Below are 23400 nucleotides of genomic sequence, written 5' to 3'. Positions count from 1 at the left end.
AACATATCCATACCATCCAGCCATTAATTATGGAATGTGTTTGTCTGTATGTGCTAATATGAATCAGTCTCCAAATAGATATTAAAGCAAAAAAGGAAAGAAAAGGACTGTGTGACTTGAAGATGCGTGTGTGTGTGTGATTTACATGTATTTATTGCATTTTAGGTCTCTGCATTTCTTTTTTTTAATCTTTTTTTTTAAAGATTTTATTTATTTATTTGACAGAGAAAGATCACAAGTAGGCAGAGAGGCAGGCAGAGGAAGAGGGGGAAGCAGAGCAGAGGGCCTGGTGCGGGTCTTGATCCCAGGACCCTGAGATCATGACCTGAGCCGAAGGCAGCAGCTTAACCCACTGGGTCTCTGCATTTCTTAAAGGACACACAAAAATGAGATGTGTTTGCTTCTGGAGAAAGAATCAGACGTGAGAAGATGAATAGTGATTTTCACCCTTTGGAATTGTGTAACTTGCTTTTTTTTAAAATTTCATTGCTATATTTCATCTACATACAAACATGCAAATCTGGTTTAAAAGTTGAAGGCAAATATGAAAGACTGTATGATTCATCAAATGTTTTCAATAATAAAAATTTTATATAAAAATAAGTAGAAATATTTTTTTAAAAAATTATGATTCTACTTACATGACATTTTAGAAAAGGCAAACTATATTGGCAGAAAAGAGTCAGAGGTTGCTGGGGCTTGGGGTGGGTGGTGATGGGGATTAGAAAGGCCATAAGGGAACTTCTCCGCATGCTAGGAATGGTGGTTAAATAACTTTATAAATTTGCCAAAACTTGGGCGCCTGTGTGGCAGTTGGTTGGGGGTCTGACTCTTGATTTTGGCTCAGATCATGATCTCGGGATCATGATTCGGGCTTGTGCTTAGTGCAGCGTCTGCTTGAGATTCTCTCTCCCTCTCCTTCTACTCCTCTCCCCAAGCATGTGCATGTGTGTGTGCATGTGCACGTGTGTGCTCTCTGTCTCTCTAAATAAATAAATAAAATCCTTTTTAAAAATTGCCAAAAACTAAAAAACAAAAACAAAAACAAAAAACATTGCCCAAACTTAATTATATATACCTTAAAAGAGAAAATTTTATTGTATGTAAGTTATACCTCAAGGAACTTATTTTTTTAATTCAAAGATTTAAACAATCAATTTTTAAGTAGATGTACACAAATAGAGACAGAACTGGCAAGACTTTTGGCAAGAACACAAGTGTTTTTTATCCTGTTTTGGGCTCAGACAGTACTGTGCTTTGTCATAATGCCCCATGGCATTTTAGAACCCCTCTTCTGAAAGGTCTCCTGTGCTTTCGTAAGTACCAGCTTGAGCAAAAGCGGAAAGACTAAGGCCCAGGGGCAGGAACACAGTGTGCCCTAACTGCAAAAGACCTTTCCTCCACTATGGCACTTGGCCACAAGGGGGGCCATCCCCCCACTTGGACTGGTCTCTGGCTCTCCTGAGGTCCTATGCTCTCTGGAATTTTCCTTTCATATATCCCAGCCTCACTAAAGCCTGCCCTCTCCCGTTCACTGCTGACAGCTGGTCAGTCTCCAAGTTCCTGGAAGAAAAAAAAAACTAATTTTCCCTACGCTGAGAGGGTTCGCTGCCAAGAGATCATGGTCAGTCACTCAAGACTGAGTTGTGACACTCTCAACCGTAGGAGGAGGGACATTTGGACAAATTCCAGACTGCTGGACCCCCAGCCCAACTCAGCTTATGAGTAACTTCACAAGAGGGGCAGATAGCTTACTTAAAAAAATTTTTGAAGGGACCCCTGGGTGGCTCAGTTGGTTAAATGTCTGCCTTTGGCTCAGGTCATGATCCTGCGGTCCTGGGATCGAGTCCTGTATCAGGCTCCCTGCTCAGCAGGGAAACTGCTTCTGTCTCTGTCTGCCACTCCTCCTTCTCATACATTCTCTCTCTCTCTAAAATAAATAAATAAAATCTTTAAAAAAATTTTAAAAAGGAATTTTTTTTAAATAAAAGGGCTTTTGGCTCAATTGGTAGAGCATGTGACTCTTGATCTTGGGGTTGTGAGTGCGAGCCCCACACTGAGCACTGGGTGTAGCATTTACTTTAAAAAAAAAAAAAACTTAAATGTAAAAAAGGGGGGCAGCAGGTAGGCTGCAGCCTCCGCAAGTGTTGACCAGGAATATCTTCTGTGTTGATGTAAACATCATGCCTCCATGGGAAAGGCCTACCCCATGCAGCCAGGATAACACTGAGCCAGGCCTCTGGCCTTAAATGTAGGAGCAGGAGAAAGCCCAGAATAGTAGGTATGTTTTTGCTAGCTCTGCAGCTCCTCCCACACATGGCTGCAGGTTTGGATCAGCTGCCAGCAAAAACTTTGCAGACTCTAGGTTTCGTAAGGCAGGATCTAAAACCCAAAAAGGCTTTATATTCAGGAGCAGAAATGACATATTTTTTAATCTGAGAGCCACACACTAAAGCCCAGTCACCTACAAACTTGGCCTTTCGTGCTTATCTTGTTTGAGTTGCTCTAGGTCAAAAAATCCCAGCTGTCACTGATGAGAAACTAATATTCTCTGTGGCTAAGTAACAGCTCATTTTGAAATCCTGAAGTTGATAGTGCTGAACATGAAAGATAAGCTTCTGGCAAGCCAGGGAGAGCACTGCATTGACGGAGGGTTGTGTTACACCGTGATGAGTGCTTTCTCAACTAAACGCTTAAAAGGTTGTAATAAAATGCAACACTGAGAAATTAGAAGAGTGCCTTCGTCCCACCCTGCCATTCAAAGCCCTTCTGGTGTACAGATTTATTTTGGAAATTGTCCTTTATCATATTGATTACCTGGTCTGCTCAAATCTCTGATTAAGCAGACATTAGTTCCAGAATCAAATGTTTTTTTGTTGGTAGAAGAAATCCCATTTCCTGTAACCCCACATTTTGAAAAATGGTTTCACAGTAGATCCCTCTCTTCCCTCAGACCTTTCCAACCTTCCAGATAGAGCCCCACCCTCAGCCCCAAAGAACACAAGCAAAGATGTATCAGCATAAATAATATAATGTGAGCTCTCTAATATCATACACTAGTAGACTTGGTGGTTCACTCAGGAGTATTAGGGCTGGGAGGCCAGGAGCTGGGGGAGCGTGTGAAGACAGTAAGTGAGGGGCAGACTTTGTGCCTAGCCTGCTGGTGACCTTTCTCGGTCAGCTAAGCTACCCTGGACAGGAAGGAGCTGGGCCAGGTGAAGAACCCTCAGGTTTCCAGCCTTTCCCCCAGGGAAGGCTGCTTCCTTCATGGTCCTGCGTGGGTGAGGAGGATGTGGTGAGGTAGGACGTGTCTAGCTGCCAGCCTGTGGTGGCTACTAGCTGAGCATGGGGACCACAGTCTGGTCTTTGGGGAGTGCCTCCAGGGACTGGAGGTGTCACTGCAGTGTCTTCAGACAGGCTGGGATGAGAGATTGGGCCTTGCTCTCAGAAGGTTGCCCTCCCTCTGTGGCATCCAGGAGCTGCTGCATATAACAGGAGGTGCCGAGCAGCACGTGGCCTGTGGTCTGCATGCTGAGGAGGGCCCAACGAAGAACTTCCCTGGGTGGAAGAAAAAGGCACTACAGTCAAACCACAAAGAAAACCTCTCTCTGCATCCTCTAATTGTCTCCCCCTCCATGCTACCTCCACAGTTTCATAAACCATAGAACGGTGTGTCAACAGGAGTGGATGCTATCCTCCCTCAGAAAATGGGAGATGGTCTACAGGCATTGCCTGGCATCATACTTTCCTTGAGATGTCCAAAACCTCGCTATTTTCTCATGCAAAGTTCAAGCTCATTTAATAAGACCTTTATTTTTTGTAATACTACTTTGGGCCAGCCACATGAATCTCCATACCGTGGCGCTGTCCTTCATGACCTCTGTTCTAGATTTCCAAGTCATGTGTGGTCTAGCTCATTTTCAGGGTACTGGACATGAAGATCCCCTATGCCTAGTGTTGCAATGTACTGAGAACAGGTCTCAAGTCAGATAGGCCAGCATTCTAATCCGGTCTTCTCAGCTATGTGAAGCATGGCCAGCCACTAGAGTTCTGAGCTTCTGCTTTCCCATCCATCAGATAGGATCATACCATTTTGATGCCTCACAAGGTTATGAGGTTGAAACAATATGAGATAACTTGATTGGGAGCCTAACATGTAGATGAGTAGGGCAAAACAAGAGTAACTGGTAGAATGTTTGACCACGTTAACCAAGTTCTTATCCAGATCTGTTTTAAAAAGATTACTAGTCCTGGGTGGGGGTAGTTAGGGAGGGGGAAAAAAGGAAAATAAAGACTTTCTGGCTGGTATTAAAACTTTCAAACTATTAACCTTTATTTGATAAATGAACTTATGGTTGAGGTATGGGGAGGCAAAAAGATAATTAGAACTATAAACATCTACACATGAAAATTCTCTAAATTTTTATTTTTTTTTTAAGATTTATTTCTTTATTTAAAGGAGAAAGAGGCAGGGGGAGAGTGAGAGAGAATGAATGGGAGAGAGGACAGAAGGAGGAGAAAATCTCCAGCAGACTCCCTGCCCTGGCACAGACCCCCCCCCACACACACACCAATAAGGGGCTTGATCTCATGACCCTGAGATAATGACCTGAGCTGAATCCAAGAGTTGGATGCTCAACCGATTGAGCCACCCAAGCACCCCTTCTTTAAAATTTTAAAGGCTGTACCTCAAATTACAGAACAGAAGCTTAAAACCAGCTGTCCAGCCATAAATAGGAATGAAGTTCTGACAATTTGTTATAACATGGATGAACCTTGATAACATTATGCTCAGTGACATAAACCAGTCACAAAAGAACAAGCACTGTGTAAGAGATCTAGAGTAGGCAAATTAACAGAGAAAGAAAGTAACACACAGGTTACCAGGGGCTGGAAGAAGAGGGAGTGGAAAGTTAGTGTTTAATGGGGACAGAGTTTCAGTTTAAGATGATGAAAAAGTTCTGGAAATTGATAGTGGTAACTGTTGTACAACATTGTGAATGTACTTAACGCCACTGAATTGTACATTTTAAAATGGTTAAAGTGGTAAATTTTATGTATGTTTTACTACAACAGTAATAATAAAACTAGCTGACACCACTAAGTCACCACACCCACTCCAGCTTGCTGTTTTTTTGATACCAACATGTCTACTGTTTTTAGGTCTGAGAGTCATACTTCCCCTAAATGCACTGAGTTTAAAGGCTGAATCTTCTTGCTCTAGATTTTGAAATTTGCAAACTATCAGCAGCAAGCCCAGATCAACATGGGGCATGATATAGTATAGGAAGAATATGGGACTTTTAGCCACAGAACTAGGTGCAAGCCTGACATTGGGTGTCATCTCTGGCAAGCAGAACCATACACCTCAGGTCCCTCATCTCCAGACTGGCTATGCACAGAAGAAGCTCAGAAAGCCAAGAAGGGGGTGCCTGGGTGGCTCAGTGGGTTAAGCATCTGCCTTCAGCTCAGGTCATGATCCCAGGGTCCTGGGGTTGGTACCGCATTGGGCTCCTTGCTTAGTGGGGAGCCTGCTTCTCCCTCTGCCTGCTCTGCCTGCAGCTCCTCCTGCTTGTGCTCTCACTCTCTCTCTCTCAAATACACAAATAAAATCTTAAACACACACACACACACACACACACACACACACACACACACACACACACAACTGATTTTTTTAAAAAAAGCCAAGAAGGTTTGGTCTACTCTAGCTATGTTCTGGCAGAACTCTGGGGACCCTGAGCAGGACTTCTCAGAAGGCCTCTAAGAACAAGGATCAGATGCATCTTCATTCATTCTGCAATGATCTGAATTACTGCTATGTGTCAGCATTCACCAAGGTACTGGAGGCAATACAAAGTCTTGCCATCATGGAACTTGTTCTGACATCTTGTTTATCTCTGGATCTTTAGCTTACATCATAGGGCCAGGCACCCAGTGGGTGCCCAGTAGACAGTAAGTGAAGCAACTGGAGAGGAGTAGAACATGTGTTAGAAGAAACTGGCGAGAGGCCATGCTCTGCTACTCCCTAGCTTTGTGGCTTTGGAAGAGTTGGATGTCTCTGCCTCAGTGGCTGCCTCCACATGATAGGGTAAGAATTCACTTGAATGCCAGTGGAACAGCTGAAATTGGGAGACATCACCATAATGGTACTTGTCTTACGATTCAACATATTCTCATGCTTCCTGTGTTACTTGATTAAACTTTGAAAAGTAAAGTAAAATGTTGAAAAGAAGTTCATTAGATAATACAAGTGACTATTGTCCATAGACATGCCAATTATTTCCATCTATGGAAGGACATTTATTTTATCCCTCCCACCCACAGGGAGAAATCCAATTTTGTATCTATGAAGTTATCTCTGGGTGGGAGAAATCCAATTTTTTATCTACGAAATGTATTATCTCATTCTTTTTTCTTTTTTCTTTTTTTTTTTTAAAGATTTTATTTATTTATTTGTCAGAGAGAGTGAGCACAGGCAGACAGAGAGGCAGGCAGAGGCAGAGGGAGAAGCAGGCTCCCTGCTGAGCAAGGAGCCCGATGTGGGACTCGATCCCAGGACGCTGGGATCATGACCTGAGCCGAAGGCAGCCGCTTAACCAACTGAGCCACCCAGGCGTCCCTCATTCTTTTTTCTTTTAAGATTTATTTATTTATGAAGGAGAGGGGAGGGGCAGAAGCAGAGGGAGAGAGAAAATCCCAAGCAGACTCTCCAGGTATAGGGCAGAGCCCGACATGGGGCTCGATCCCATCACCCTGAGATCATGACCTGAGCTGAAACCAAGAGTTGGCAACTCAACTGACTGAGCCACCCAGGCACCCAGTTATCTCAGCATTCCTGATGGACCTGTATGTATTGGTGGTTTTTTTTAATCCTCTGAACTGATTGTAACTTCTTGCTGGTTCTCTCCTTAATTAATGAGTTCAGTAAAATCTTTGACACATGTTCACTTTTAAAAAATTGATTAGAAAACTACTTAGGAAAACGTACTATTTTAGGTGGAAAAAAAGTAGTTGTTATAGTGGAAGGTAATTAGGAAAATAATATATCCCAGTTCCACCTGGAGGAGTATGTGTATCCCTTTGGCATACTGTAAAGCACTAATTCAACCATAACATTCTAGACAAATGCTAACTCTCATGTCTTGTCAACACTAGTCCCAGGCTCATGTGAGCAGAGCGGAGTTCCCTCATTGCTGAATACCCACCCTATCCCCAGCAAATCCCAATTCACTCACTTCATGATGTGCTTGGCCCGGTAGCAGTGCAGGTTATAGGAAAGGGAGTATGTGCCATACAGAGTGGCCTTCACATTCAGGCAACCAATGAAGTCCTGTGGGTTCATCTTATATAGGTCAAAGGTTACGCGCGCCACATCAATCTTCTTGGCAGGCTTACGGGAGAGGGAAAGTTGGTGCCTAGTACCCTGTATCAAGACAAGGCTGTGGTTGGCACCCTCCCAAGGACTTCTTCCAGACTCCCCCATGTTCTCCCCGCTACACACGTGGAAACTCACCTGTCCAGATGGGGGCTGCCATTTCTGCCCCTTCTGGAGAACCATGAACACTGTATCATCTGCCAGGGCTTGGAAATACTCTTCTGTCTCTACAGTTGTACCATCTTCCTCCAGCACCAGAAGGAAGGGCTTGTCTGCCAGCATCAGGGTGTCCCGGACCTGGAAAATAAAGTGAAGCTTCTGCCATCCCCATGCAGCCCCATGCAGCCACAGAGCATGAGGAAGACCCATATTGCATCATCTCAGCTGCCAGGGAAAGAACAAGTGGATAAGGATCTATGGGAAATGGGACTGGAACCCAGGCTCTTGCTATGGGATCACCACCCAAAGATTCTATATTATGGTCTTTCTTGGTACCTGGATTCACGGTTATGTTCTAGAACAGTGCTGTTCAGTAAAAATATAGTGGGAGTCACATACGTAACTTTTTATTAAGATATAATTCACATGCCATAAAATTCATCCTTTTAAAATATACAATTCAGTGTTTTTTAGTACATTCACAAAGTTGTACAACCATCACAACTATCCAATTTCAGAACATTTTCATCATCCCAAAAGAAATCCATTATCCATTAGCCCTCATTTCCCATGCCCCAACCCATGGCAACCTTTGCTGTTTGTCTCCTTTTGGATTTGCCCATTCTGGACATTTCATATAAACGGAATCATATGTGGTCTTTTTATTTTTTATTTTATTTTATTTTTTTAAAGATTTTATTTATTTATTTGAAAGACAGAGATTACAAGTAGGCAGAGAGGCAGGCAGGGAGAGAGTTGGAAGCAGGCTATCTGCTGAGCAGAGAGCCCGATGCGGGGCTTGATCCCAGGACCCTGAGACCATGACCTGAGCCGAAGGCAGAGGCTTTAATGCACTGAGCCATCCAGGCACCCCTTTATGTGGTCTTTTTAGATTGACTTCTTTCCCTCGGTATGTTTTCATTGTTCGTCTATGTTGTAATATGACTCATTTCTTTTTATGGCTGAATAATATTCACATTTTTAAAAAGATTTTATTTATTTATTTGAGAGAGAGTGAAAGAGCACAAGCAGGGGGAGTGGCAGGCAGAAGGAGAAGCAGGCTCCCCGCTGAGCTGGGAGCCCAACGTGGGACTTGATCCCAGGACTTTGGGATCATGACCTGAGCAGAAGGAATACACTTTTTTAAAAAAGATTTCATTTATTTATTTGACAAAGAGAGATCACAAGTAGGCAGAGAGGCAGGCAAAGAGGGGTGGGGGGGGTAGCAGGCTTCCTGCTGAGCAGAGAGCCCGATGTGGGGCTCGATCCCAGGACCCTGAGATCATAACCTGAGCCAAAGGCGGAGGCTTAACCCACTGAGTCACCCAGGCGCCCCAGAAGGAAGACACTGAACTGACTGAGCCACCCAGGTGCCTCAATATATCACTTTTTATTTTTTAATTTTTATTTATTTATTTTAAAAAGATTTTATTTATTTATTTGACAGAGATCACAAGTAGGCAGAGAGGCAGGCAGAGAGAGAGGAGAAAGCAGGCTCTCCACAGAGCAGAGAGCCTGATGCGGGGCTCGATCCCAAGTCACTGGGATCATGACCTGAGCCGAAGGCAGAGGCTTTAACCCACTGAGCCACCCAGGCACCCCTTTATTTTTATTTTTTAAAAGATTTTGTTATTTGACAGACAGAGATCACAAGCAGGCAGAGAAGCAGGCAGAGAGAGAGGAGGAAGCAGGCTCCCTGCCAAGCAGATATCCCGACTCGGGGCTCGATCCCAGAACCCTGGGATCATGATCCAAGCCGAAGGCAGAGGCTTTTTTTTTTAAAATTTATTTATTTGTTAGAGAGAGAGAGAGAGCAAGCACAGGCAGACAGAGTGGTAGGCAGAGGCAGAGGGAGAAGCAGGCTCCCCAGCGAGCAAGGAGCCCGATGTGGGACTCGATCCCAGGACGCTGGGATCATGACCTGAGCCCAAGGCAGCTGCCTAACCAACTGAGCCACCCAGGCGTCCCCGAAGGCAGAGACTTTAACCCACTGAGCCACCCAGGCACCCCAATATATCACTTTTTAAATCTATTCATCAGTTGGCATAGACATTTGGGTTGTTCCCATTTTTTTAGTATTGTGAATACTGATGTTAGGAGTATTCATGTACAAGTTTGTGAATGAACATATGTTTTCAGTTTTCCTGGGTATATACCTAGGAGTGAAAATACTGAGTCACACAATTAACTGTATGTTTAACTTTTTGAGGAACTACAAAACTGTTTTCCAAAGCAGCTGCATCATTTTATATTCCCATTAGCAATGGGTGAACATTCCAATTTCTTCACATCCTCATCAACACTTGTTATTGTCTGCCTTTTATTTTAGCCATTCTAGTGGGTATGAAGTAGCTTTGATTTGAATTTCCCTAATGACTAATGATGTTGAACACCTTTTCATATATTATTGGCCATTTATATGTTTTCTTTAGAGAAATGTCTATTCCAATTTCTCACCTTTTTTTTTTTTAGATTTTTTTTTTTTTTTTTGACAGAGAGAGAGATCACAAGTAGGCAGAGAGGCAGGTAGAGAGGAGGAAGCAGGCTCCCTGCTGAGCAGAGAGCCTGATGCGGGGCTCGATCCCAGGACCCTGAGATCATGACCTGAGCCGAAGGCAGAGGCTTAACCCACTGAGCCACCCAGGTGCCCCTAATTTCTCACCTATTTTTAAGAAGATTTTATTTATTTCTTTATCAGAGAGAGAGTGCACAAGCAGGGAGAGGGACAGGCAGAAGCAGGCTCCATGCAAGGCCCCTTCTGATGTGGGACTCGATCCCAGGACCCTGGGATCACAACCTGAGCTGAAAGCAGATGCCCAACTGATTGAGCCACCCAGGCGTCTCTCTTTATCCATTTTTAATTGGGTTGTCTTTCTATTGTTGAGTTATAGGAGTTCTGTATATTTTCTTGATACTAGACCCTTATCATATATGAGATTTGCAAATATTTTCTCCCATTCTGTAGGATGTCATTTAATTTTTTGATAACATACACAGAAGTGTGTAATGTTGATGAAGTCTGATTTTTTCCCCTCTGATTGCTTATGACTTGATGCCATATCAAAGACCAAAGTCATGAAGATATCTATGTTTACTTCTAAGAGTTTTGTAGTTTTAGCTTTACATTTAGCTCTTTGATCCATTTTAACTTAATTTTTTTTCACGATGTGAGGTAGGGATGCAACTTCGTTATTTTGCATATGGATATTCCATTGTCCCAGCACGAATTATCAAAAAGACTATTCTTTCTCCTGTCAAAAATCAGTTGACCATAGTACTTACTTCTGGACTTTCAATTCTATTCTATTGATTTGTATGTATTATGGGTTTAATTGTATACCTCCCAAATTATTAAATTTGGGACATATTAAAGTCCTAAGCCCCAGGATCTCAGAATCTGACTATATTTGGAGTTAGGATCTTTAAAGAGGTAATTAAATTAAAATGATGTCATTAAGATGGGCCCTAATCCAATATTACTGGTGTCCTTATAAGAAGGGGACATTAGGGGCGCCTGGGTGGCTCAGTGGGTTAAGCCTCTGCCTTCAGCTCTGGTCATGATCTCAGAGTCCTGGGATCAAGCCCCATATCGGGCTCTCTTTTCAGCAGGAAGCCTGCTTCCCCTTCTCTCTCTGCCTGCCTCTCTTCCTACTTGTGGTATCTCTCTCTCTGTCAAATAAATAAATAAAATCTTAAAAAAAAAAAGAAGGGGTGATGAGGGGCCAAGAAACATGCCTAGACGGAAGGCCATGTACACATGAAGACAGCCATCTACAAGTCAAGGAGAGAAGTCTCGGAAGAAACCAACCCTGACAGTACCTTGGTTTTAGACTTCCATTGTCCTGATTTGAGAGAACATAAATTTCTTTTGTTTAAGTATCAGTCTGTGTTACTTTGTTATGGAAGCCCTAATAAACTAATAGAATGTGTCTTTCTTTATGTCAGTACCACAGAGCTGATTACTGTAGCTTTGTATTAAGTTTTGGAATTAGGAAGTATGTCTTCCAACTTCCTCTTTTTCCAAGATTGTTTTAGCTACTTTTGGCCCATTGTATTTCCATGTAAATTTTAGCACCAGCTTGTCAATATCTACAAAAAGAGTAGTTGGAATTTTGATGGGGATTGCACTGAATCTACAGATCAAGTTGGGGAGTATTGCCATTTAATAACACTAAGTTTTCCAATCCTTGAGCACATTTGTCTGTCTGTTATTTACGTCTTTTTAAAGTCTTCAACCTAATTTATTTCACCAGTGTTAATTTTCAGTTTATAAGTCGTATACTTTTGTTAAAGTTATTCTTTTTTTTTAAAGATTTTTATTTATTTATTTGTCAGACAGAGATCGCAAGTAGGCAGAGAGGCAGGCAGAGTGAGAGAAGGAAGCAGACTCCCTGTTGAGCAGAGAGACTGATGCGAGGCTCGATCCCAGGGCCCTGAGATCATGACCCGAGCTGAAGGCAGAGGCTTTAACCCACTGAGCCACCCAGGCGCCCCCGTTAAAGTTATTCTTAAACATTCTATTCTTATTGATGCTATTATGATTAAACTCTTTTTTTTTTTTTAGATAGGCTCCACACCCAGCATGGAGTTCAACACAGGACCTGAACTCACGACCCTGAGATCAAGACCTGAGCTGAGATCAAGAGTTGGATGCTTAACCAACTGAGCCACTCAGGTGCCCCCTCATTTTTCCCCCCCTCATTTTCTTAATTTTATTTTTAGATTATTTGTTGACAGTGTATAGAAATACAATTGATTTTTATATATTGATCTTATATCTTGCAACGCTATATCATGCAACCTTGCTGAATCCATTTATTAGCTCTGTGTGTGTGTGTGTGTGTGTGTGTGTTCTGTAGGGTTTTATATCTGCAAATAGGCATAGTTTTACCCCTTCCCTTCCAATCAGGGTGCCTTTTATTTTATTTTCTTGCTGATTAACCTGGATAGAACCTCCAGTACCATGTTGTGTAGAAGTGGCAAGAACAGATACCCTTATCTCAATCTTGATCTTAAGGGGAAAGTTTTCAGAATTTCCCATTAAGCATGTTGTTAGCTGTGAGTTTTTCATAGATGCTCTGTATCACACATATGTAATTTTAAATTTTCTAATAGTTGCATGATACTTGTAATATATTTAATTCCATCTAAAATATGATTTCAACATAAAATTGGGATAAAAATTTAGGATTTCACATTTTTTTCATATTAAGTCTTCAAAATCTTGTGTGTTACTTATACTTAAGCTCATCTCAGTTTCAACTAGCCTCATTTCAAGAGTTCAGTAACACATGTAACTAGTAACTACTGCATTGGATAGTGTAGCTCTAGAGTTAAAGAGACCTGTGTCTGAATTCTAGCTCCCTTACATTATTCTGAATATAGGAAAGTTATCTCATTTATCTGAACTCATTTCATCATCCAAATAGTTGAGGCAAGTACAGTCTTAGAGTCCTCACAATGGTTAAATGCAAAAGTGTATGACAAGACAGCCTGGGTTTAAATCCCAGTATATTTCTTTTTTTTTTTTTTTTTTTTTTTCTCATTAAACTTTTGTTTTAATGGGTCTCAAAATTCTGTGACAGATTTTTGGTCAAGTTGTTTCCATTAAAAAGTACTGATTTTAAAAACTAATAACTTAAAACTGCCACACACACACAAAAAAAACAAATGGTCCACAAAACATTCTCCTTTCCTTCTGAAGGTTTTACGATGCATTGTTATCATTAACCAGTCTTTTACTATTAAACTTAAATGGCCAATTGACACAAACAGTTCTGAGACCGTTCTTCCACCACTGATTAAGACTGGGGTGGCAGGTATTGGGGATAATATTCATTTAGCCTTCTGAGCTTTCTGGGCAGACTTGGTGACCTTGCCAGCTCCAGCTGCCTTCTTGTCCACTGCTTTGATGACACCCACAGCAACCGTCTGTCTCATGTCACGAACAGCAAAACGGCCCAGGGGAGGATAGTCAGAGAAGCTCTCAACACACATAGGCTTGCCAGGAACCATATCAACAATGGCAGCATCACCAGATTTCAAGAACTTGGGACCATCTTCCAGCTTTTTTCCAGAACGACGATCTATCTTCTCCTTCAGCTCAGCAAACTTGCAAGCAATGTGAGCTGTGTGACAATCCAGCACAGGTGCATATCCAGCACTAATTTGGCCTGGATGGTTCAGGATAATAACCTGAGCTGTGAAGCCAGCTGCTTCCATTGGTGGGTCATTTTTGCTGTCACCAGCCACATTGCCACGACGAACATCTTTGACAGATACGTTCTTGACGTTGAAGCCCACATTGTCCCCAGGAAGAGCCTCACTCAAAGCTTCATGGTGCATTTCAACAGATTTGACTTCAGTTGTAACATTGACAGGAGCAAAGGTGACCACCATGCCAGGTTTAAGAACACCAGTCTCCACTCGGCCCACAGGGACAGTACCAATACCACCAATTTTGTAGACGTCCTGGAGAGGCAGACGTAAGGGCTTGTCAGTTGGACGAGTTGGCGGCAGAATGCAATCCAGAGCTTCAAGCAGTGTGGTTCCACTGGCATTCCCGTCTTTACGGGTGACTTTCCATCCCTTGAACCAAGGCATGTTAGCACTTGGCTCCAGCATGTTGTCACCATTCCAACCAGAAATTGGCACAAATGCTACTGTGTCGGGGTTGTAGCCAATTTTCTTGATGTAGGTGCTGACTTCCTTAACGATTTCCTCGTACCTCTTCTGGCTGTAGGGTGGCTCAGTGGAATCCATTTTGTTAACACCAACAATTAGTTGTTTTACACCCAGTGTGTAAGCCAGAAGGGCATGCTCACGGGTCTGCCCGTTCTTGGAGATACCTGCTTCAAATTCACCAACACCAGCAGCAACAATCAGGACAGCACAGTCAGCCTGAGATGTGCCTGTAATCATGTTTTTGATAAAGTCTCTGTGTCCTGGAGCATCAATGATGGTCACATAATACTTGCTGGTCTCGAATTTCCACAGGGAGATATCAATGGTGATACCACGTTCACGTTCAGCTTTCAGTTTATCCAAGACCCAGGCATACTTGAAGGAGCCTTTTCCCATCTCAGCAGCCTCCTTCTCGAATTTTTCGATAGTTCTTTTGTCGATGCCACCACATTTGTAGATCAGATGACCAGTAGTGGTAGACTTGCCCGAATCTACGTGTCCGATGACAACAATGTTGATATGAGTCTTTTCCTTCCCCATTCTGGTTTAGGTTAAGCGGTGGTTTTCACGACACCTGTGTTCTGGCGGCAAACCCGTTGCGAAAAAGCTATATTTCAATTATATAGGAGAATATTCTTGTTTGTAGAAAAGATACACTGAAGTATCCAAGAATAAGAAGCATCAGGTTGGCAACCTCCTCTCAAGTGATTTAGGAAGTCTAGTATTGTTCTTGCAACTTTTGTTAGTTTGAGATTCTTTCAAAATTAATTTTTTAAAAAGTCCTCCAGAGGCTTACTGTGGTCTTTTAAAATGAAACCCCTCTGTTCTTTGCCATGGCCAATAGGGACTAATAATCTAGTCACTGCCAACTGTATCACCTTGCTCTTTTTCCCTCACTCTCTTGCTCCTTTCTTCACATTGCCAAACTTGGAAAAGCAGTCTACATAGGTTAATGTCCCCCTCCACTTGATCAGTAAGATTCACTTTTAACCTTTGTTCCATGCCGAAAAGATGGACTCTCACTATTGTACCTCCCTGCATCCTTTGGAGTTAGGACTCTAACTTGGGGTCCCCAAACTCAGTGGATAAGAATGTCCTGAAGAACCTGCTAAAAAGGACAACCCCTGAGCCTCCCTCGTAACCCAGGGACTGCAGTCTAGGAAGTCATGTGCAACAAATCCATTTTGGTACAGGAGGTGGTCCCCAGACCTCAGGTGGAAAACATTAGCAAGTCTAGACTCAAGTGTAAAAGAGACCTTTTGATTCAGGTGATAAGAAATGGTGTGTCCCAGCCACAAGCCTCACAAAAGAGGGGAAATGGGCTCCCATGAAGAAGAACAGACCTAATTCACAGAAACAGGGGAAGGACTCTGGAATAGAGGCTTAGGTCAGCTATGATTTCTCTATGTTAAACTGTAGACTGTAGCAATCAGAAGCCTAATCCAAATGTATGATCTGTGCCAGGCAACTGGGCTTGGATAGCAGCAGGGGTCCTGTCACCTTCAGCTGATAAGCTAATGGAGCAGTGAAGCACAAGATTAATATGCAGCCAGATTAGATGAGGCTGTAGGAGAGGCAGTGGGAAAGAAGAAGCATGGAAATGGGGAAGGGTGTCATTCTTGCCTGCTGTTAACTGCTATCCACAAGAGCCATGTGTCTTTGGTCTCCTGCTCTGGATGCTTACCTGATCAATAGTTTAACGTCTTCCACAGCGATTAACAAAGCCTTCCTTGGAAAGCCAGCGTAGGAGATGGATTGAAGACCTGCCCTGGCTGAAGGGAGGAGATGGGGAAGAGACTCTAAAATCTTGCCTATTTCCCCTACTTCCAGGTGTGTGTACAATGGAAAAGGGAATCTAAGGGTCCTTCTTTAAAGATTTTTTTTAAAAGATTTTATTTATTTGACAGAGATCACAAGCAGGCAGAGAGAGAGAGAGGAAGGGAAGCAGGCTCCCCGCTGAGCAGAGAGCCCGATGCAGGGCTCGATCCCAGGACCCTGAGATCATGACCTGAGCCAAAGGCAGAGGCTTTAACCCACTGAGCCACCCAGGCGCCCCCTAAGGGTCCTTCTAACAAGAAAAATAGACTCTGAAAATACCACTGGCCTAGTGTTAGTATAGGATGGATTCTGCCTTCCCCCCCCCCGGTCACTAATCCAGTGGACAGTACTCCAGGCAGGCCCTACCAACTCATTAGAGCTGACATCAGGAAGGAAATATTTCACCATCTAACTCATGAAGTCCATCCTGGCTGAACTCCCAGCTCATGACCTGGAGGACAGAGGCAGCTGGCACGGTCAGCTCTCAGCCACAGTCCCAGAGGTTGGGCTGTGCTGAGGGCAGTCCTGTCCCTCACCTTGTGCAGGAGGTCCTTGAGACTGTGCGCCATGATCCCCTTCCGTACGCTCCGGTCAGCAGTGCTTACTCTGCAGGGCCGGGCCTTGGGGGCCTCCCGGCTGGACTCAGACAAGAGCTGCTGGGTCACCACCGAGGTGCTCATGGCCACATGCCTGGGGACAATTTAGGGCATCAGAATGAGTTGTCTGCTGCCTCCCAGCCCTTACCCCACTGCAAGACACTCTCTTCCCTTCCCCTGTAGGTTGATCTCATACTTTTTCTCCTCCACCACCACCAGCCCTGCTCTAAGTCTTACTAGTGTTGCTCAAAGGCCTTGTTAGATCAGTACATCTCAAACATTAATGAACATATATTTCCTCTGGGGATCTCAATCTGATTCATTAGGTCTGGGTGGAGTCTGGGATTCCAAATGTCTAATAAACTTCCAAGTGGCATTGATGCTGTTCATTGGTGCTGACCATGATGAGTAGCAAGGTGATAGGGGACCCATCCCACATCCCCCCAGTTCCACTTTCCTCTCTTGGCCTCTCTCTTCCCATCTGTAAAGTGAAATGAAGTGGTGAAGGGGCCTGGGTTTTTGAGTCAGACCCAAGCCTGAATCCTGGCTCCACTACCTATTGGCTAGGTGACTGAGAGCACCCAATCTGTGCCTCAGTGCCCCCATATATTAATTTTGTGTCATAATCCCCACTTCCAAAAGTTGTGATCAGGTTTAAATGAGATCCAGAATGGGGGCGCCTGGTGGCTCGGTTGGTTAAATGTCCAACTCTTGATTTCAGCTCTGCTCATGATCTCAGGGTCCTGAGACTGAGCCCTGCTTTGGGCTCTGCACTGAGTATGGAGCCTGCTTAAGATTCTCTCTTCTTGAGGTGCCTGGGTGGCTCAGTGGGTTAAAGCCACTGCCTTCGGCTCGGGTCATGATCCCAGCGTCCTGGGATTGAGCCCCACGTAGGGCTCTCTGCTCAGTGGGGAGCCTGCTTCCTCCCTTCTCTCTCTGCCTGCCTCTCTGCCTACTTGTGATCTGTCTGTCAAATAAATAAATAAAATCTTTTTAAAAAAAATAATTAAAAAAAAAAGATTCTCTCTTCCTCTTGTGCCCCCCCACCCCTACTCAAGAGCTCCAGTCTCTCTCTCTAATTAAGAAAAAAGAAGTGCAAAATCTTGGGTCCCACTCCAGACCTACTAAATCGACATCTGCATTTAACAAGATGCCCAGGGAACTTTTAAGTGCTTTGAAGTTTGAAAAGGTCTGCCTTACCCCTCCCAAGTGGCTCCCCTTTGCTTCCACCCTTGGCTCTCCTCACCTGGACAAGGACTTGGGGTAGAGAAGGCTGAGGGACTTCATGGCATATTCCATCCTTGTCACCTGAATAGTGTTGGACCTGGGAAGGAAGCAGAAAGCTAGTTAGGGTAGGAATACAAGGCTCCCTCTCACTCATCATTTGACACAGTGCAACCCCACCCCCATCCAGCTAACCTCCACTCTGGTCTCTCCTCGCAATTCCCACACACACTTTTCCAGCCCTTCTCCTGTCCCATCCCACACATGCCAACTGGGACCAAGCTGGAAACCCCCTCAGGGCCCAAGCTCAACCCCACTCAGCAGCTGCCCCTCCCTCCCCAGGACTACTCACTCCATGTTTCTCTGACTCTGGCTCTGATCACACTGATCAGGGATCCCCAGCTGGGGCTGAAGAGGCCCTGCCTGGTTGGGTCCTGTGCCTGGGGTCAGAGTCCATTTCATGCTGGCAGGAGGTGAGTCACACCACCCCGCTCTTCTAGAGACTCTTTCCTCACCTATAGCCCAGACACCTCCCAGGCCAGGCTCACACAGGCCGGGCAGCCCAGTCCACAAAGGCTCTCTCCTGCACCCTTGAACAATCCAGACCCCTTCTGAGGCTTCCCACTGGCCAAAAGGACTTTCTGTGATGACGGATGTTGGAGATGTTCTATATCCTTTCGTGTGGCTACCAAGCACTTGAAATGTGGCTAGTACAACAGAGGAGTTGGATTTTTAATTTTGTTTAATGTTAACTAATTTGAATTGAAATAGCCACTATGGCTTATGGCTACTGGTAACCATCCTGAACCCAAAGATCTAGCTGATAGCCCTGGGCTCACCTGCCACTTTCTCTTCTTAAACCTGTCTGCCTTGGGTCTTGCATGCTCCAAGCCTTTGCATTGACAGGTCCCATCACCTGCAGTGTCCTCCACCAGCCCAGGGCTAACCATATGCAGCCTTGAAAGCCCCAACTTCACTATTTTTCACTCTTTGGAAAGCCTTTTTATTTATTTTATTTTATTTATTTATTTACTGATGAGAAAAGTTTTATATGGACAACACAGACTGGACAAGAACATTATAAATGGGGGAAACAGAGGCTCTGGAAAGCCTTTTTAGATGGTTCACACAGTTCCCCCTTTATCTTGCCCTTCCTACTTCCAAGCCAAGTGTGCCTCAGTGTCTGTGTCTGCCTTAGCCCCACCAATCCTTGGGTGCCTCGCCCTCAGATTTTCTCTCTATTCCCAGTGCAGAGGCACAAGCCTGGGGGCTCAGGGGGTGGTCATGGAACAAGGAACCCCCTCCCCAGTTGGGTATCTCTTTCCTTTAAACAATTAGGGGGACTTCCTAGGCTAGCCTATCTGTGAACTCCCCCACTTAGGACTACCCAAGTCCACCTGTCTCAGCCCTACTCCTCACTCCCCATGCTGAGCCCACCTCACCTGCTCTCCAGGAGCCCTTCCCCCCGCAAAATCCCAAAAGAAAACACTTACCTCCCCCTTACAGCCTCTAGTAAGATAACTCCAGTAAGATAACTAACTGCTCAGCACAGCACAGCACAGCCCTCCCTCCATTTTATCTCCAGCTCTCAGGGAAGCCCCTCCCCTGGCCTTCAGCCCCAGCTGGGGAAAAGAGCATGGGGAGTGAGTGTGTAGCTCTCACCCTTGGGACTTCAGGCCAGCCTAACTTTCAGAAAAGGCCCAAAAGGAGGGGAAGAGGCAAGTTTCGAAAACTTTGGGACAGCGTATGGCTCAGGACGTGATATCAGGCACAGAGGGCACAGAAAATAGGCACATGTAGGTTGTGGTCCCAGCCCCACTCAAGTTCACTTGAGAGTAGACAAGCTGTCTCACTTCTGTGAGCCCCCGTTTCTCTCACCCGTATAATGGCAATAATAATTCCTGTGTTAGGGGATTGAGGTGAGGATTTGTGATAATGAAAGTAAAGGACTTTGCAACAAAGACAGCTCATAGATGGAAGTGAATATGGGTGTTATAATATAATTATTTAATAATAGTAGAGACTAAGACTAGCTGAAATGTGTAGTGGTTAATAGCGTAAGGTCTTACCCTTGACCCCGCAATCCTACTCCTGTATATATTATCCAAGAGAAAGGAAAACATATGTCCATGGTTTTCATAGTGTTGTTCACCATAGGTAAAAGACAGAAATGAATGTTCATCAATTGATGAATGGATTCTTTAAATGTGGCATATCCATAAATGGAATATTATTTGTCAATTAAAAAGGATTACATGCTACTACATGGATAAACTTTGAAAACATGCAAAGTGAAAGAAGCCAGTCACAAAAGATCACATACATATTTGTATGAAATGTCCAGAACAGGCAAAACTATAAAAACAAAAAATAAATTAGTGGTTGCTTAGAGCTGGGGAGGGAGAAGAAATGGGGAATGATTCTAATGGGGAGTGGTGGGGTTTCTTTTAGGAGAGACAAAAATGTTCTAATCAATTATTCTAATCACAGTCCATTTTGGCTATGGTTGAACAACACTGAAAATATGCTAAAAGCCATTGACTGTTACTTGTTTTTTTCTACTTTTACAAGTGATTCATAAAGCTGTTTTAAAAAAAAGAGAGTTCAAGGTCATCTTGTTTCAGCTCAAGGTGTTTCACACTGTGTATCATCACATGGAAAGCTTGTTAAAATTCAGATTGCTGGGCCCCATTCCAGAGTTTCTGACTCAGTCTGACTGGGGTGGATTCTAAGAAACCATTTCTAAGAGTTTCCTAGGTGATCCTGAAGGTGTGACTGCTCAGGAACCCCACTCTGAGGGCTAGAGGTCTAGCACTGGCTGTGTGACGTAACTCTTCTAAGCCTCAGTTGGATCTGACAAATAGGGATTAAAAATAGCTCCTACCCCATTGGGTTGTCATGAAGGTTGAATGAGATAATCATGAAATGCCTGCTGCAGAATTTCGTGCATCCTTGGGGCTCAATAAATCACTATTGCTATTATTATTATTTTAAAGATTAATTAATTAATTAATTTGAGAGAGCGAGCACTCGTGTGCGCAAGCGAGTGAGCGAGGGGAAAGGCAAAGGGAGAGGGAGAGAAGCAGACTCCCCGCTGAGTGCGGAGCCTGATCCCAGGAACCAGAGATCACGACCTGAAGCAGAGTCAAGAGTCAGACACCCAACCAAGCCACCCAGGTGCCCCTATTATTAATATCTAAATCCCTCCCTGGCAGAGCTCCCAGACAGCCATCATTTATTCACTCATTCATTCATTCATTCAACAAATATTTATTAGGCACTTACTATGTGCCAGCCCTCAGAGGGGCTGAGAATACAGCGGGAAAGAAGACAGCCTTGTCCCACGCTTCAAGGAGCTGACATTCCTAGGGCAGAGGGGAACTCAGGTCTTGTGCAAATATGCAAATAAACAAAAGGATTTCAGATAATGACGTTCTAGGGGAAAAAAAAACACAAAGTGGTATGATAACAAATGGCTGAAGAGCTATACTGGCTTGTAGGTTCGGGCAAGGCCTCAAAGGCGGTGAGCTTCAAGCTAAATCCTACTGCTGAGAAGCCAATCTTTTGAAGTCCTGGGGGAACATTCAAGGCAAAGGAAATATCAGTGCAAAGGATCTGGGATAGGAATGAGCAGGGTGAGGAGACAGGAACACAAGTCATTAAACTTGAAGGCAGTCCAAGAGCCAGAAGAGAAGTACAAACAAGTACTTCAGAGAAGAAGTTCTGGGGAACAGGTTGGGCCCCTCCCTTGGACATTCATGCCTCAAACATTTATTGAACATCTAACACAAGATTGTTCATCAGTGGATGACTCAGAAGCAGTCTGTCCCTGATGACGAACTTCCAGGGCACCATGGGAAGCAGACACATTAAAAAAAGAAGAAGAGGAAGAAGAAAAAAAAAGTAACTGCAAGCTAAAGCCAAAGATCATCTATCTGCCTTGGGATGGAGGATGGCTCCATGAGCCTGAGGATTCTTCACAGTCCTTAGGAGAGGATGGTGTTGAACCAGCTGAGATTTACTTAGAACAAGCATTTTCTTGTGCATTTACGCTATGCCAGGCACTATGGACTGCTGGGGACATAGATGCCTTAGTTCTTGTCCCAGTCTGGGGACCTTATATTCTAGTGGGAGAGGCAGATGTCTGAGCATGGTTCTCAAACTCTGATGTGCCTAGAAATCATTTGAGATAATTTGGAGTGGAGAAGGACTCTACCTGTGACTCAAAATTGAGAAACCATAAAAGAAAAGATTATGTATTCAGCTATATTTTAAAAGTATCCTGGGGGGCACCTGGGTGGCTCAGTTGGTTAAGCATCTCATTCTTGATCTAAGCTCAGGTCTTGATCTCAGGGTTGTGAGTTCAAGCCCTGCATTGGGTTCCACATTGGGCATGGAGCCTAGTTTGAAAAAAAAAGTGTTCTGTATATTCAGCTTGTCATACCTGAACAGAGTCAAATGACATACAGAAAGAAAGCTATATTGGAACTAAAATAGGCAAGATGCTTATTTCCTCTCTCTCTTTCCCCACCTCTCTCCTTCTTTCCTCCTCTCTCTCTCTGCATCTCTCTCTCCCTCTTTCTCATTCTCTTCTCCCTCCTCTTTGTATAAACTAAGACCAACAAAATGGTAGAAAATTAGGCAAAGAATATGAACATAGTTCAGGTAAATGAAATACAAATAATCCTTAAGTATATGAAAAGACATTTAATCCCACTTATATAAATTAATAAAAGAAATAGAAATAAAACACAAAACTATGCAGAGATGTGATTCTTCACCCATCAGACTAGCAAATGTTGGCAAAGCTGTGGGATAGCAAAGAGTCAGACACACTCACACATTGTTGGTGAGAATGTAATTGATCTAACCTCTGTGGAAGGCAATGTGTCCAGATCTATCAAAATTACAGACACTGTATATTCTTTGACCCAGCAATATCACTTCTGGGATTCCAGAATATAGATCTACTTGCCCATGAATGAAATGAAGCTATGCTTGTAATAGCAAAATATTGGAAATGATCCAAATGTACTACAGGAGAGACAGGTTAAGTAAATTATCTTATATTCATACAATGGAATAACCCTAAGAAGCAAAAAAAAAAAATGAGGATATTCCTTATGTACTGATCTAGGGAAAATCTCCAAGATATATTGTTACGTGGAAACAAAAAGCAAGGTCTTTACTAGTGTGTATAATACAGTACCCTCTGTATTTAAGAAAGGGTAAAATAAGAATATAACTTTATTTTTTAAAGATTTTATTTATTTATCTGACAGAGAGAGAGGGAACACAAGCAGGGGAGTGGGAGAGGGAGAAGCAAGCTTCCCGCTGAGCAGGGAGCCTAATGCGGGGCTTGATCCCAGGACCCTGGGATCATGACCTGAGCCGAAGGCAGCCACTTAATTGACTGAGCCACCCAGGTGCCCCAGAATGTAACTTTACATTTGTTTGTATGTTCTTAAAGAAACTCTGGAAATACATACAATTACATTTTAAAAACCCACCACAAAATGTTTCCTTGGTTGGATGGAGTCG

At 43.7% G+C, this 23400-nt stretch overlaps 2 protein-coding genes across 2 annotated transcripts; both read right to left on the bottom strand.

Moving 5' to 3' along the window:
- Positions 1–3013: 3013 nt before the first annotated feature.
- On the bottom strand, positions 3014–18267 carry CIDEC (cell death inducing DFFA like effector c). The gene is made up of 6 exons (XM_080804639.1): positions 18212–18267; positions 17882–17959; positions 16576–16729; positions 7517–7675; positions 7239–7426; positions 3014–3558 (listed from the first exon to the last, which is right to left on the bottom strand). Exons 1-6 carry the CDS (start codon positions 18214–18216, stop codon positions 3396–3398), a joined length of 747 nt encoding a protein of 248 aa, XP_080660765.1. The 5' UTR covers positions 18217–18267; the 3' UTR covers positions 3014–3395.
- LOC308339627 (elongation factor 1-alpha 1) lies at positions 13083–14816 on the bottom strand. Its single transcript, XM_080798473.1, has one exon. The coding sequence runs from the start codon at positions 14759–14761 to the stop codon at positions 13373–13375; it is 1389 nt and encodes a 462-aa protein (XP_080654599.1). The 5' UTR covers positions 14762–14816; the 3' UTR covers positions 13083–13372.
- Positions 18268–23400: the final 5133 nt, after the last annotated feature.

This window comes from Martes martes (genome assembly GCF_963455335.1).
Source record: "Martes martes genome assembly, chromosome: 1".
NCBI lineage: Eukaryota > Metazoa > Chordata > Mammalia > Carnivora > Mustelidae > Martes > Martes martes.
Note: the sequence above shows the minus strand (reverse complement) of the source record. Positions and strands in the feature narration are given on the sequence as shown.

What these genes read in the sequence shown, in the direction of transcription:
- LOC308339627 (XM_080798473.1), bottom strand. Translation starts at nt 14,761, where the DNA reads ATGGGGAAGGAAAAGACTCATATCAACATTGTTGTCATCGGACACGTA.
- CIDEC (XM_080804639.1), bottom strand. An exon ending in TACCCCAAGTCCTTGTCCAG is followed by an intron (nt 16,730 to 17,881) that starts GTGAGGAGAGCC and finishes AATTGTCCCCAG; the next exon opens with GCATGTGGCCATGAGCACCT. An exon ending in GGCAGCCCCCATCTGGACAG is followed by an intron (nt 7,427 to 7,516) that starts GTGAGTTTCCAC and finishes GTCTTGATACAG; the next exon opens with GGTACTAGGCACCAACTTTC.